Source organism: Geotrypetes seraphini, chromosome 3 (genome assembly GCF_902459505.1).
Source record: "Geotrypetes seraphini chromosome 3, aGeoSer1.1, whole genome shotgun sequence".
Taxonomy (NCBI): Eukaryota; Metazoa; Chordata; class Amphibia; order Gymnophiona; family Dermophiidae; genus Geotrypetes; species Geotrypetes seraphini.
The window spans coordinates 185,381,747-185,397,080 of record NC_047086.1 but is presented as its reverse complement, the minus strand read 5'-3'; the positions used below and the strand labels follow the sequence as shown (position 1 = coordinate 185,397,080).

The 15,334-nt window shown below is 46.9% G+C and overlaps 1 protein-coding gene across 4 annotated transcripts in view; it reads left to right on the top strand.

The window, feature by feature from the left end:
- Positions 1–15,334, top strand: part of MAP3K12 (mitogen-activated protein kinase kinase kinase 12) — a 304,527-nt gene that overhangs the window by 275,609 nt on the left and 13,584 nt on the right. For all 4 annotated transcript variants that reach the window (XM_033938532.1, XM_033938529.1, XM_033938531.1 and 1 more), the window contains one exon: positions 13,775–14,039. In XM_033938532.1, the coding sequence (XP_033794423.1) occupies positions 13,775–14,039 (265 nt within the window). The remainder of the gene's footprint in view (positions 1–13,774; positions 14,040–15,334) is intronic.

The window sequence follows — 15,334 nt, the reverse complement described above, 5'->3', positions numbered from 1 at the left end:
TTTTTTCATGAAGAGATTCACCCAGAGTGGTTTACAATACATTGAATGGTAATCAGGTGCTCTTAAGTATTTTCCCTAGCTCTTCCGGCAGACTCACAAACTAACTGTGGTACCAGGTCAATGGAGGGTTGATTGACTTGCCCAGATTCACAGGCAGCAGGTTAGGATCAAGCTCACAGCCTCAGGGTGCTGAGGCAGCAGCTCTAACCACTAGGCCACTCCCTCCCCCCCCCTCCCCGGTTCAGTAATCTGGAGAATGCTGATTCAGCGAAGGGTGTGAAGTGTCTCCTCTCAAGGCAATGCTTGTAGAAGAGAGGGAGCTGGAGAGAGCCCTGGCAGTGGCAAGTCTGACTTTATTGCCTCAGAACTGCGTTCATGGCCATGTTCATCATCTGTGAAAGAGGGGAGACCGTGTTGAGTGTACAGCAGCATTTTCCTAATGGTACTTCCCGCAGAAGGAATTAAGCAGTATTCCTGCTGTGGAGCCTGCCAGGTGTCTTCAGGCTGCTGCACAGTGTGAAAGCTGAGAAATCCAAGGGATACGATGGATTCTGTCAGTGGTATCACAGCTGGGGAGTGTGTGTAGTAGGGACGGTACTGGCAGCTTTGGGCAACCATGTAGTTTCCCTTAGGAAACCGTGTGAATGGCAGCCACTTTGGCAGGTCAAGGAGGCAGTAGAACACTGGCCTCCATTTTGCTGCCTCAAGGCCTGGCAGAGCAACAGGAGTTTCCCTGAATTAGTTTTGCTATTGCATCATATCAATCTACTGAAGCAGGGGCAGGCTGAGAGCTCTTCAGTTGGTTTGCCAGCAGCTCCATCTGCTCCCAAGCTGTCCCATTTAGACACACAGGAGATACTGAGGATATTTTTTTCTTATTCTTATCTCTTCTGTCAGATGAGCCTATGGAGGAAGGGAAACTCCCTCCTGAGGAGTATGATCTGATAGTTTTGTGGCTGTTTCACAAGGAGAAGTTGAATTCCTTGATTTTGAAGGTACTGGCGGCCCTCTGCAGCTTCGTTGGAGGTGTCAGTCTTCATTTGTTATGAAGGACCCCCTCTAAAGCCTTCCCCATGCATCCTTATATTCAGGATTTGATTACAGTATAATGGGACTCCCCAGATACTGGCTTAAGATGGGAAAGGTCATTAGCATTGCTTTGAACACCAGTTTTTGGCTCTGCTCATTTCAAACATTTACTTACGCTTAATGCACTATTCATGCAATAGAGAAATCATCTTTGGAGATTCTTGGGCCCATCTTATTTAATATTTTCATCAATGACCTAGAAGAAGGAACATCCAGTGAGATCATCAAGTTTGCAGACGACACAAAGCTATGCCGGGCAATCAGATTGCAGAAGGATAGCGAGGAACTCCAGAGTGACTTGTGTCAGAGAAATGGGTGGAGAAATGGCAGATGAAGTTTAATGTAGAAAAATGCAAAGTAATGCATTTAAGCAGAAAGAACAAGGAACACGAGTATAGAATGTCAGGTGCAACTCTGGGTAAGAGCGAACAAGAAAAGGACCTGGGTGTACTGATAGATAGGACCCTGAAGCCATCGGCACAATGCGCTGCAGCGGCAAAGAAAGCAAATAGAATGTTAGGCATGATAAAGAAAGGAATCACGAGTAGATCGGAGAAAGTTATAATGCCGCTTTATAGAGCGATGGTGAGACCACACTTGGAATACCTTGTCCAACACTGGTCTCCCAACCTAAAGAAGGATATAAAACTGCTGGAGAGGGTACAGAGATGAGCAACGAAGCTAGTTAAAGGTATGGAGAACTTGGAATACGAGGAACGACTTAAGAGACTGGGATTGTTCTCCCTTGAGAAGAGGAGACTGTGAGGGGATATGATCGAGACTTTCAAAATACTTAAGGGAATCGACAAAATAGAGCAGGAAAAAAATTATTTACAATGTCTAATGTGACACGGACAAGAGGACATGGACTGAAGCTAAGGGGGGACAAGTCCAGGACGAATATCAGGAAGTTCTGCTTCGCGCAGCGGGTGGTGGACACCTGGAATGCTCTCCCAGAGGAGGTTATTACGGAATCCACCGTTTAAGGATTTAAAATCAAATTAGATGCACATCTCCTTACGAGAAGCATAGAGGGATATGGGTGAATAAAATTACGCCAGATGCACACCTGGCTGGGCCTCCGCTTGTGCGGATCACTGGACTTGATGGACCGAAGGTCTGATCCGGAGATGGCAGTTCTTATGTAGGTATTGATTCTGAAACACTGTCAGTGTCGATTCTTTGAGTCTTTGCAGTGCTACCACCAATAAAGTGTACTTTGATTGTATACCCATGGCTGAATTATTGACATCTTATCCTCACGACTCCTCCGTTGTAAAGGCCATAGTGTGCCTTTATCCCCTTGTACCTGAGGAAAAAGAGATGCTACACCTGCCTAAATTGGACTCCTTGAATACAACAGTGACCAAGAAGACTACCCTGCTTGTGAAAGGGGACATTGTCCTGAAGGATCTGCAGGATAGAATGCTCGAGAATGCTTTGAAACAAATGTTTGAGGTGGCCATCCTGGGCCGTCAGGTAACAATTTGCATCTCCTTTGTGGTGAAAGCATGCCTAAAATGGCATCTGAAATCTGAACCATAGGATAACTCCTATGCAACTCAGAAGTTGGTTTGGCTTTATTGGTGAATGCTATTTATGACATGCTGTGTGCTATGGCCAAACACATGTCATTGGCAGTCACTGCACATAGGCACCTCTGGTTGAGGATTTGGGTCAGTGATGTGGCTTCTAAATTGCTTCTGGTGGCTGTTTGCGGAGGACCTCAGCAATTTGGTTAAGGAACTGAGGTGAAATAAGCCATAGTGCTTACCTGAGGACAGACCAAAATCCTCTACCCATTCTTTGGAACTTGCCTGTCTTAGATTGTGAGACAGTTAGAGATACAGGCCTGGCCATCAACAATATGGCCAGATGCTCCACTTTCAAACGTGTCAGTCTTCCTTTCGTAGAGATAAGAAGCCCATTTCAGTCAGCTTGAGCATCTAATGCCTCCTAGCCTTCAAAATGATGCCAAGTTAGTCCACTCCTCTCTTAGTTGGAGGATGCCTTCAGGAGTTTCAGGAAGAGTGAACCAAAATAACAGTAGGCAGTGGGTCCAATCATTCTCTCCAGGCTAGACTATTGTAACTCCATCTATCTAAGTCTAACTAAGAAAAGTCTTCAAAGACTTCAGCGGATCCAGAATGCTGAGGCTAGGTTGATCTTCGCAAAGAGTAAATTTGATCATGTTTCCCCATTTCTGTCAAAACTTCATTGGCTTCCAGTAATTTCTAGGGTTCTCTTTAAATGTGCCTGCCTAACATTCAAGGTCCTGAATGGCATTCTTCCCCTCCTTATTCCACTATCTTGGAATTCTACAAGACCTGACACTACCAGATCCACTATCTTTCCCTCGTTAAAAGGCATTATCTATGTAGGAAAATTAGGGAAATCTCTTTTCTTCAAAATCACTGAGCTTTGGAATAACCTTCCTGCCCTGTTGCGGAATCTGGGCTCCTTCCAATTATTCCGAAAGCATCTGAAAACTTGGCTATTCTCAAAAATGTAAATCTCGCTACCCTCTTTATAATCACTAATTCTTATTATGTTTTTCCTTCCTTATATTAAAGTTATCTAATCTAATCTAATGCTTGACTTTATAAATTGAATCATCATTCAAGGAAAGCTCAACTCGGTTTACAGTAGTTAAGTTAACAAGTAAAAGCCATAAAAGAATAAGACTGCAACATAAGCAATATCAGCAACTCATTTCTTAGTATTGCAACGGAAAGTGAAACGACACAAAAATCCATACGAAAAAGGAGATTATCGCTGAAAAATAGCTGGAAAGCGATGACCACAAATGCTCGCAGTCTAAGCAACAAAGTTCATGATCTGCAAGCCCTGATATTAGAGGCAGATCTAGATATTGTTGCTATCACAGAGACATGGTTCAGTGAATCACATGGATGGGATGCAAACATACCGGGATATAATCTTTTTAGGAAGGACAGAGATGGTCATAAAGGTGGAGGAGTAGCTCTCTATGTAAAGATCAATATCCAAGCGACCGAAATGCAAGGGACCTGGGGAGAGGAAGAAGCGATATGGATTGCTCTGAAAAGAGAAGATGGAACTTCTATCTACGTGGGTGTAGTCTACAGACCTCCGACTCAATCGCAGCAAATTGATAAGGATCTGATTGTGGATATCCAAAAGTTTGGAAGGAAAGAGGAGGTTCTGCTGTTGGGAGATTTCAACCTGCCGGATGCGGACTGGAATGTTCCGTCTGCGGAATCGGAAAGAAGTAGGGAGATTGTGGATGCCTTTCAAGAGGCTCTGCTCAGACAAATGGTGACGGAACCCACAAGGGAAAAAGCGATATTGGATCTGATCCTCACAAATGGAGAGAGTATCTCTAATGTTCGAGTGGGTGCTCACCTGGGTAGTAGCGATCATCAAACGGTTTGGTTTGATATAACGGCTAAAGTGGAGAGCGGCCGCACGATACTTAAAGTCCTAGATTTCAAACGTACGGACTTTAATGCAATGGGAAAGTACCTGAAGAAAGAGCTGTTAGGATGGGAGGACATAAGAGAAGTGGAAAGACAGTGGTCTAAGCTGAAAGGAGCGATAAAAATGGCTACGGACCTTTATGTGAAGAAAATCAATAAAAACAAGAGAAAAAGGAAGCCGATATGGTTCTCCAACCTAGTGGCTGAGAAAATAAAGGCGAAAGAGTTGGCGTTCATGAAATATAAAAAAACCCAAGAAGAGGAGAGCAGAAAGGACTACAGGGTGAAATTGAAAGAAGCCAAGAGAGAAATACGTTTGGCGAAGGCACAGGCGGAAGAACAAAAGGCTAAAAATGTAAAAAAGGGAGATAAAAATTTTTTCAGATATATTAGTGAAAGGAGGAAGATAAAAAATGGAATTGCTAGGCTAAAAGATGCTGGGAACAAATATGTGGAGAGTGATGAGGAGAAAGCAAATGTGCTAAACAAATACTTCTGTTCTGTGTTCACAGAAGAAAATCCTGGAGAAGGACCGAGATTGTCCGGCAAAGTTACACGAGAAAATGGAGTAGATTCTGCGCCGTTCACGGAGGAGGGTGTTTATGAGCAACTTGAAAAACTGAAGGTGGACAAAGCGATGGGACCAGACGGGATCCATCCCAGGATACTAAGGGAACTCAGAGAGGTTCTGGCGAGTCCTATTAAAGACTTGTTCAACAAATCTCTGGAGACGGGAGTGATTCCTGGGGATTGGAGGAGAGCGGATGTGGTCCCTATTCATAAAAGTGGTCACAAGGATGAAGCAGGAAACTACAGGCCGGTGAGCCTCACTTCAGTTGTTGGAAAAATAATGGAAGTGTTGCTGAAAGAAAGGATAGTATATTTTCTTGAATCTAATGGGTTACAGGATCCGAGGCAACATGGCTTTACAAAAGGTAAATCGTGCCAAACGAACCTGATTGAATTTTTTGATTGGGTGACCAGAGAGCTGGATCGAGGACATATGCTAGATGTAATTTACTTGGATTTCAGCAAAGCCTTTGATACAGTTCCTCATAGGAGGCTGTTGAACAAACTTGAAGGGCTGAAGTTAGGACCCAAAGTGGTGAACTGGGTCAAAAACTGGCTGTCGGACAGACGCCAGAGGGTGGTGGTTAATGGAAGTCGCTCGAAGGAAGGAAAGGTGATTAGTGGAGTCCCTCAGGGTTCGGTGCTGGGGCCAATCCTGTTCAATATGTATGTACCGTATTTTCGCGGATATAACGCGCACCATTGTAAAACGCGCACAGGGGTATAGCGCGCAGAAATCACGATGATATGTACAAAAACTTTTCTATACCGCGCTCAGGCATATACCGCGCATGCTGCCCGACTCTCCTCTGGCCACCCCGACTCTCCTTTCGCCCTCCCCGACTCTCATCTGGTTGCCCCGACTCACCCTGACTTTCGGTGCACTGCCCCGACTCTCCTCTGGTTGCCCCGACTCACCCTGACTTTCGGTGCACTGCCCCGACTCTCCTCTGGTTGCCCCGACTCACCGTTCACCCGCCCTGACTTTCGGTGCACTGCCCCGCCTCTCCGTGCCTGTCCCCCTTGAAGATCTGCCTGTCCCCCCTTGAAGTCCTGTCCCCATCCTGAAAGCCTGATGCCCCCCCTCGACGTCCGATTCTTCTCCCCCCTCGGCAGGACCACTCGCACCCCCACCCCGAAGGACCGCCGACTCCCCGACAATATTGGGCCAGGAGGGAGCCCAAATCCTCCTGGCCACGGCGACCCCCTAACCCCACCCCGCACTACATTACGGGCAGGAGGGATCCCAGGCCCTCCTGCCCTCGTCGCAAACCCCCTCCCCCCAACGACCGCCCCCCCCCCCAAGAACCTCCGCCCGTCCCCCAGCCGACCCGCGCCCCCCCTGGCCGACCCCCACGACACCCCCACCCGCCTTCCCCGTACTTTGTGTAGTTGGGCCAGAAGGGAGCCCAAACCCTCCTGGCCACGGCGACCCCCTAACCCCACCCCGCACTACATTACGGGTAGGAGGGATCCCAGGCCCTCCTGCCCTCGACGCAAACCCCCCTCCCTCCAACGACCGCCCCCCCCCAAGAACCTCCGACCGACCCGCGACCCCCCTGGCCGACCCCCCCACCCCCCTTCCCCGTACCTTTGGAAGTTGGCCGGACAGACGGGAGCCAAACCCGCCTGTCCGGCAGGCAGCCAACGAAGGAATGAGGCCGGATTGGCCCATCCGTCCTAAAGCTCCGCCTACTGGTGGGGCCTAAGGCGCGTGGGCCAATCAGAATAGGCCCTGGAGCCTTAGGTCCCACCTGGGGGCGCGGCCTGAGGCACATGGGCCAAACCCGACCATGTGTCTCAGGCCGCGCCCCCAGGTGGGACCTAAGGCTCCAGGGCCTATTCTGATTGGCCCACGCGCCTTAGGCCCCACCAGTAGGCGGAGCTTTAGGACGGATGGGCCAATCCGGCCTCATTCCTTCGTTGGCTGCCTGCCGGACAGGCGGGTTTGGCTCCCGTCTGTCCGGCCAACTTCCAAAGGTACGGGGAAGGGGGGTGGGGGGGTCGGCCAGGGGGGTCGCGGGTCGGTCGGAGGTTCTTGGGGGGGGGGGCGGTCGTTGGAGGGAGGGGGGTTTGCGTCGAGGGCAGGAGGGCCTGGGATCCCTCCTGCCCGTAATGTAGTGCGGGGTGGGGTTAGGGGGTCGCCGTGGCCAGGAGGGTTTGGGCTCCCTTCTGGCCCAACTACACAAAGTACGGGGAAGGCGGGTGGGGGTGTCGTGGGGGTCGGCCAGGGGGGTCGCGGGTCGGCTGGGGGACGGGCGGAGGTTCTTGGGGGGGGGCGGTCGTTGGGGGGAGGGGGTTTGCGTCGAGGGCAGGAGGGCCTGGGATCCCTCCTGCCCGTAATGTAGTGCGGGGTGGGGTTAGGGGGTCGCCGTGGCCAGGAGGGTTTGGGCTCCCTCCTGGCCCGATATTGTTGGGGAGTCGGCGGTCCTTCGGGGTGAGGGTGCGAGTGGTCCTGCCGGGGGGGGGATGTATCGGACGTCGGGGAGTCGGCCGGGCAAGAGGGCTTGGGCTCCCTCTTGCTCCGATCGTGGATGCGGGTGCGGGTGGGAGCGCGTGCGAGCGGTCGTTCGGGGTGGGGGTGCGAGCGGTCCTGCTGGGGGGGTGAATCGGGCGTCGGGCGGGGTGGGAACTATGTTTAAAAACTTTTGTATACCGCGCTCAGGCATATAACGCGCGAGGGGTATGCGCGGTACGTAAAATCACGTATAACGCGCGCGTTATATCCGCGAAAATACGGTAAGTGACATTGCTGAAGGGTTAGAAGGAAAAGTGTGCCTTTTTGCAGATGATACCAAGATTTGTAACAGAGTAGACACCGTAGAGGGAGTGGAAAATATGAAAAAGGATCTGCAAAAGTTAGAGGAATGGTCTAATGCCTGGCAACTAAAATTCAATGCAAAGAAATGCAGAGTAATGCATTTGGGGATTAATAATAGGAAGGAACCGTATATGCTGGGAGGAGAGAAGCTGATATGCACGGACGGGGAGAGGGACCTTGGGGTGATAGTGTCTGAAGATCTAAAGGCGAAAAAACAGTGTGACAAGGCCAGTGCTCCCTCTAAGCGGGCGGGTGTTGTGAGCAAAATTTTTTTCGCTGTGCGCTAGGCGCCAGCAAGTTATGAGCCAACTCGCCCGATTCTCCTTTCGCCGCCCTGCCATCTGCCGTACGCCGTGCGCTGTGACGTGAAACTTGTGCGCTGCGATGTAATATTTTGTGCGCCAGCGCACGCCAGCGCAGCTTAGAGGGAACACTGGACAAGGCAGTGGCTGCTGCCAGAAGGATTCTGGGCTGTATAAAGAGAGGCGTAGTCAGTAGAAGGAAGAAGGTGTTGATGCCCCTGTACAGGTCATTGGTGAGGCCCCACTTGGAGTATTGTGTTCAGTTTTGGAGACCGTATCTGGCGAAAGACGTAAGAAGACTTGAGGCGGTCCAGAGGAGGGCGACGAAAATGATAGGAGGCTTGCGCCAGAAGATGTATGAGGAGAGACTGGAAGCCCTGAATATGTATACCCTAGAGGAAAGGAGAGACAGGGGAGATATGATTCAGACGTTCAAATACTTAAAGGGTATTAACGTAGAACAAAATCTTTTCCAGAGAAAGGAAAATGGTAAAACCAGAGGACATAATTTGAGGTTGAGGGGTGGTAGATTCAGGGGCAATGTTAGGAAATTCTACTTTACGGAGAGGGTGGTGGATGCCTGGAATGCGCTCCCGAGAGAGGTGGGGGAGAGTAAAACTGTGACTGAGTTCAAAGAAGCGTGGGATGAACACAGAAGATTTAGAATCAGAAAATAATATTAAAGATTGAACTAGGCCAGTTACTGGGCAGACTTGTACGGTCTGTGTCTGTGCATGGCCGTTTGGAGGAGGATGGGCAGGGGAGGGCTTCAATGGCTGGGAGGGTGTAGATGGGCTGGAGTAAGTCTTAACAGAGATTTCGGCAGTTGGAACCCAAGCACAGTACCGGGAAAAGCTTTGGATTCTCGCCCAGAAATAGCTAAGAAGAAAAAAAAAAAATTTAAATTGAATCAGGTTGGGCAGACTGGATGGACCATTCGGGTCTTTATCTGCCGTCATCTACTATGTTACTATGTTACTAAATTTGAAGAAGTTAATTTTCATAGTGTTTTGCAAATAAAGTGGTTTTTAAAGATATGCGAAAATATTGAAGTGAGCCAGAACAACTTAAAAGAAGTAGAAGGTCATTCCACAGTTGGGTTAGCTGTAAACCAGCCGAGCTCTATCTTTATGGAGAGGATGCGGTATAACTAAACTTAAGGTTTAGTTTAGTTTAGTTTAGATATTCTGCAGGAAGGATGCAGGTTGGAATTTTCCTACCCCGTTGCTTCTTTCTTCATATAGTCCCCTTGTCAAGGAGATACCAAAGCAACCCAAATCCAAGGTATAATTGACTGTGCTATTGTATCTATTCCTACAAATGAGCAAGACCAGAGAAGATACTCTGTCTACTTCATTGTCCCAATAAAAGGAGGGCACTATGCAATCAGTATTGGACCTCAAGTGTATGAACCATTTCCCCCTCATCTTGCATTTTTGCATGAAATCTCTGAGGTCGATCATCACCTTGGTGCAAGAAGGAGAGTTTCTCAGCCTAAAGGAAGCATATCTCTATATTCCCATCTGACCTCTACATCAGCAGCTTCTGCACTTTGTGATACTTAGCTGTCACTTCCAGTTCAGGGCTATGTCCTTCAGTCTGGTCATTGCACTGATGACATTTTCTAAGGTCATGGTTGTAATAGTGTCCTTTATTTGGTACCATGGAATCAAAGTGCACCCATACCTGGACAAATGGCTTATTTCCACGTCCTTGTTTTTTTTAAATAATTTTTTATTGACAGTGTTAAAGAGAACGCATACATGAAACCAGCACAATAGAGTGAATTCACACTGTAGCTATACAGACATCCTAAGAAATCAGAAAACCAAAGAACTGAAGTAGCGAAAGAGATCAAATTTCCACAAGGTATACAATAAGTAATACGGTACTGCATGTCCTTGTATCAGGACAGTAAGGTGGCGACATCCAAAGTCGTTCAACTCCTTTGGTCATTGGGATTGGATGATAAACTTTAAAAAGAGCAGACTCCTTCTTACACAGACTTGAGAATATCTAGGGTTTCTGTTCAACATGAGGAAGGAAAAGGTCTTTCTCATGGACTGCAGGCATCCAAAAGCTAGTGCAGCAGATTTGCTGCCTCCTCTGTAAGAGCAAGCCTTGTGTTTGGGACTATGTCCAGGTCCTGGGCTCCATGACAGCAGCCACGGAGGTGGTTCTCCTAGCACGGGTGTATATGCATTCGCTGTAGGAGTCTCTTCTCAGTTGGTCTCTGGTTTTTCAGAATTACAGCATTTGTCTTCCACAGATGTGGACACCCAGATAGAGTATGCAGTGATGGATGTTGCTGAGGAATCTCACCATTGGAGTTCTGTTTCCCATAACTCAGCGAGAGGTGGTGAACACAGATGCCAGCTTGTCAGGTTGGAGGTCTATTACAAGTATGAGCTAGCGTAGGGCACTTGAACAACAGAGGAAACGTGATGGCCTATCAGTTCCTTTGAACTCAGAGAAGTTCAGAAAGCAGCTTCCATACTGATGGGATCCCTAGAAAGAGTGTTCTCCAAAAATGTGACAGCAAAAGCATATATCAACAAACAAGGGAGGATCCGCAGAAGGCAACTGGCAAGGGAGACCAACTTACTGTTGGACTGGGCAGAGGAGAATTTCCTGTGCCTGCAGGATCAGGAACTGCTTCGGAAGGGCCCAGTGTTTATGGAACATCCTTTCCCCTTTAGTTATACGACTTGGCCATTGAAAGGGCTAGGTTGAGACAGAAAGACTATTCGGATTCTGTCATTACTACAATGCTGCAGGCAAGGAAGTACTCTACTTCTATGGCATATGACCATATATAGCAGACGTTTGAAGGCTAGTGTGCTAATAGGGGGATTATTCACATCTTGGCGTTTCTTTAGTCTGACTTGAGCAAAGACATGGCATTAGGTTTTTTAAAGATGCAGTTAGCGGCCTTGGCTTGTTACAGGGGTCATCTGCAGAACTCTTCTTTGATAGCATATCTAGATGTTGCCTAGTCTTGAGAGAGATGGGCTATCTGTACCCCCTCCAACACACACTTTTATACGCCTTGTCCAGAATCGAATTTCAACTTGGTTCTAAGGGCTCTTCAGAAACCTCTGTTTGAGCCTTTCAGGAAGGATGTGACACTGAAGATGGCATTCTTGGTGGCTATAACTTCAGCAGGTCATGTTTTGGAACGTCAGTTCCTTGTCCAGCTCCCTTACTCCAGTTTACCGAGGTTGGGGTCTCTCTCAGGACTGTTCCTTCTTTTCTGCCTAAGGTGGTGTCAGCATTTCATGTTATCCAATCCGGAACTGCCTTCATTTTGCAAGGAGGATGGGGAAGCACATTTCTGTTCCTTGAAGCTTCTTGATATATGGAGATATATGGGTTCTCCTCAGATATCTGGAGGTCACAAATGAGTTTAGAAGATTGAATAGGCTCTTTGTGCTTTTTGGCAAACTAAAATTTGGTCTAATGGCACCCAAGCCCACAATTACTAGGTGGCTAAAGGAAACTCGTTTCCTCAGCCTATGATCTGGCAGGGAAGCAGCCCCTATGAAGTCTGTGGCGACTTGGGTGGAGACCACATTGGCAACTCATCAGATATTTACAGAGTGGTGACATGTTCTACTTTACATACTTTTGCCATTGGGTGGACATTGCAGCACATTTGGAAGCCGTTTTGGGGGTTTAGGTTTGTAGGCAGCAGGGTCAGGTTCCCACCCTCTTCAGAGATTGCTTTTGGACATCCCAAAAGTCGTGGAATAGTGGAAAGATATGTAATGGAAGAAGAAATTAGCTGTTATCTGATACTTTTCTTTCCATTAGTTCTTCCCACTATTCCAGAAGCCCACCCATGGTTCTGAGTGCTTTCAAGCAATGTGAAGAGATGTAAATTGACTGCTGGTCATTTTTTAGTGGCCTTTTTTCTCGTGCACCTTCTCTAAACATGGTCCAGAGGATAGAGCATTTTAATGGGTTTGTACTGTCTATTTACACTTTTCTTAGGGTTGTTGTATTGTTATATTTGCTACTGGAGGGTATTTTTTTCCATACTGCTTTTCTATGTAAATACTGGGCTAGCTGACTGAGGATATATGGCACAGCTCAGTTCTGTGTTTTCTGTCTCCACCTGCTGGTTGATGGATATAATTTTCTTTCCATTAGTCCTTCCCACTGTTCCATGATTTGTGGGAATAGTTATCAGGTAAGACGTAATTTCTCTATCGACCTCCTAAGTTTTTAAACAACTGTGGTATTCTGTATACAAACTGAATTCTGCCAAACTAGCATTAAGAACTGCCTAGTTGTATGGCTAGGTCCTACATGCAAAATTATTTGCAACTGATTGGCTGACACATCTAGTGGCTGAGAATACATTTTAAGTATATTGTTATCTTGCTGTATTAACCTACATGATATATGCACCTTGGGCTGCCTTATTTTAATTATATAGACACAGATTTTTCTCTTTAAAAGAAATTGTATGTGATTTGTATTGAAAGCAATAGCTTTCTACTGGGTTTCTGCTGTGTGTCAAAAACAGCACAGAACAAGGCTTCTTCCCAATAAAGTGTAATTTAAGAGCAATTCAAGTGTTGTGTCAGCTGGAGTAAACTGTCACACAATCAGAACTTCAAAGGCACCAAACACCTGCCACTTGGAGTGGCATTTTTAAGTTTTTAAACTTAAGCATTTTAAAGTTTTTGTAACATTGTGGAAGTGGAAAAATTCTACCTTAAAAATATACCTATTATTGTATCTCTAGTATTAAGCTAAGATTCTTCTGGAACTAGTAAGATTACTAACTACATGGACTATGTATGACCTTTTTGCTGAATCTGCATTTCACTGCCCTTCTGGAGAGGAAAAACATAATAAGTCACTTGTATCTTGGGTAGTGACCAGTTTACAACCCTAATAAATACCAGGTCTCCAGAGGGTCAAAGAGGTGAAGGAGAGTATCATGGAAGAGTAAACTAACCTATGTACCTGTAATAATGAATCTATTTTTATGTATTCGTGTGATTCTTTTGTGTTTAAGATGCCAATATAATGTGAATAGGAGGAGGAAAAGGGGAGGGGGGAGGGGGGAAGGGAGGTGGGGGTAGTAGGGGGGTTGATTTGGGTCATATGGAAATATATTTTGAAGGAATGATAGATATATAGGTATATAAGAAATAAATTACATTACATTACATTACAAATATATATGTAAATATTATAATTGTGAATATATTTGAAATGAAATCTATTTGTATTACATTATTTCCTTTAATAAAATGTTATAAATTAAGATGCCAAATTCCCTACGTAAGGGGCTGGCTTTTGTCCAGAATTTAGAACATTCAGTGTCTGCCTTTTAAGACTTGTGTGTCCTCAAATATGGATATTAATAAACAATTGTTAAACTGAGCACAAGCTAGTGTTTATTTCCGCAACATCAGTTCTCTCTCTATGCAGAACCTGGGACCAAGTGGCAGGACAGAGGTTTGCCATGAAATTGTTGCCTTTCGCTGTAATCCCTGACATTTTCTGCTCTCTTGTAGGTGGCCGCACGGCATGAGCCAGCACCAGTCCCTCTCCACATTTAGCTCTGAAAACTTCTCGGATGGTGAAGAGGGGAACCTGAGTGACCCCTCACACAGTGGCATTCCTGAAGTGGGCAGCAGTCAGGTAGACAAGAGGCTAGAGGTGGGGGACTGTTCTGAGATGCCACTGGATGCCCTGAATCAGTCAGACGGGCTCTCGGAAAAGGAGGCCATGGTGCAACATGTGAAGACACAGCTTAGCACGGAGCAGAAGTCCTGCAAGGTGAGCCCAGGCTAATGCCCACGGCAGCTTTCTCGCTGTATCTGAATTCTAATCAGGCTCTAAGCCACCTTCAGTATCATGTGGAAAGGCAGAAAAAAAATCCACTTTTTTTTCTTCTTGTTAGCATTCATTCGATTTGGGTCAGTACTTTATTCTTCATCTGGTGTGCTGCTGACACTGCCCTGTGAGAATGGTACAGTAACAATAGCGCGAAGGAAATTGGCGCGCCGACAATCCCATCCTGACATTTGAATGCAAGAGAAATGCGCGCCGTCGTATTGCCTTACCTTTGAGTTAAAATTGTAAGTGGATTGGGGGAGGGTTTTGCAGGAATGGTGCACAAAGGTATCCCCCTGATTGTAGTGGGGGGAGGTTCCCCACACCCCCCCCCCTAGACTGGAAAGGGAAAGACTGGAGTTTGTGCAAGTAGAGCGCAAGTTGTAAGTGTATTGGGGGGGTTCCCCCCATACCCCTCCCTCAACGAGAGCGGGAATGTATTGGGGGGGTTCCCCCCCTCAGAGCGCAAATGGAAAGGCAAAAGGTAAGGTAATAGGGTGGCGCGCATTTCTCCTGCAACCCAATGTTGGGATGGGATTGTCGGCGCACCAATGGCCTGCGGGCATTTGACGGGTCACCACGAGAATACAAGAGGAAAAACCTTTCCAGTAATTCTGCTGACGGTTTTTTTCAGAACCGAGAGCTGAAAAGCAGAACTTTAGCATTCATTCTGGGGGCACATAGAGGGCCAATCTATAACTGGGCACCTCCAATTAAGTGTCCAGAGGGTGTACAGTAGGGTCCTATTCTATAAAACAAGGGTGGCACAGTGTTGATACTCCAGGACCACAGCCCAGATGGGTTTTCAGGATTTTCTCAATCATTTGCAATCGTAGGAGGCAGTTTTGCACCACTTATATGTGTTGCTGTTAAGAACATTGGCAGTAGCATGTGTTGAGTGCGCTAAGCACCATTCTATAAAGATGTGCATAAGCGTTTTGGCGCATATAGGGTGAAGCATGGGCGGGGCACCAGTTGACATGCGTACAGTACAGAATCCTGCAAGTTATGCGTGCCCTTGCCACACTAATAAAACAACGTCAATGGCAGGTGTAACTAACGGCACGTTATATTTTTGGTGCACCAGTGGTGGCTTGTGCTCGTAGTTTGTAATGAAGTGCTGGTACCAAGGTTCAGTTATAGAATCGGCACTTAAATGACTCTATAAATGACGCCTAAAACATAGGCGCCGAGGCCCGGATTCTGTATAAGGCGCCGATATGGGCAGCTGCCGATCC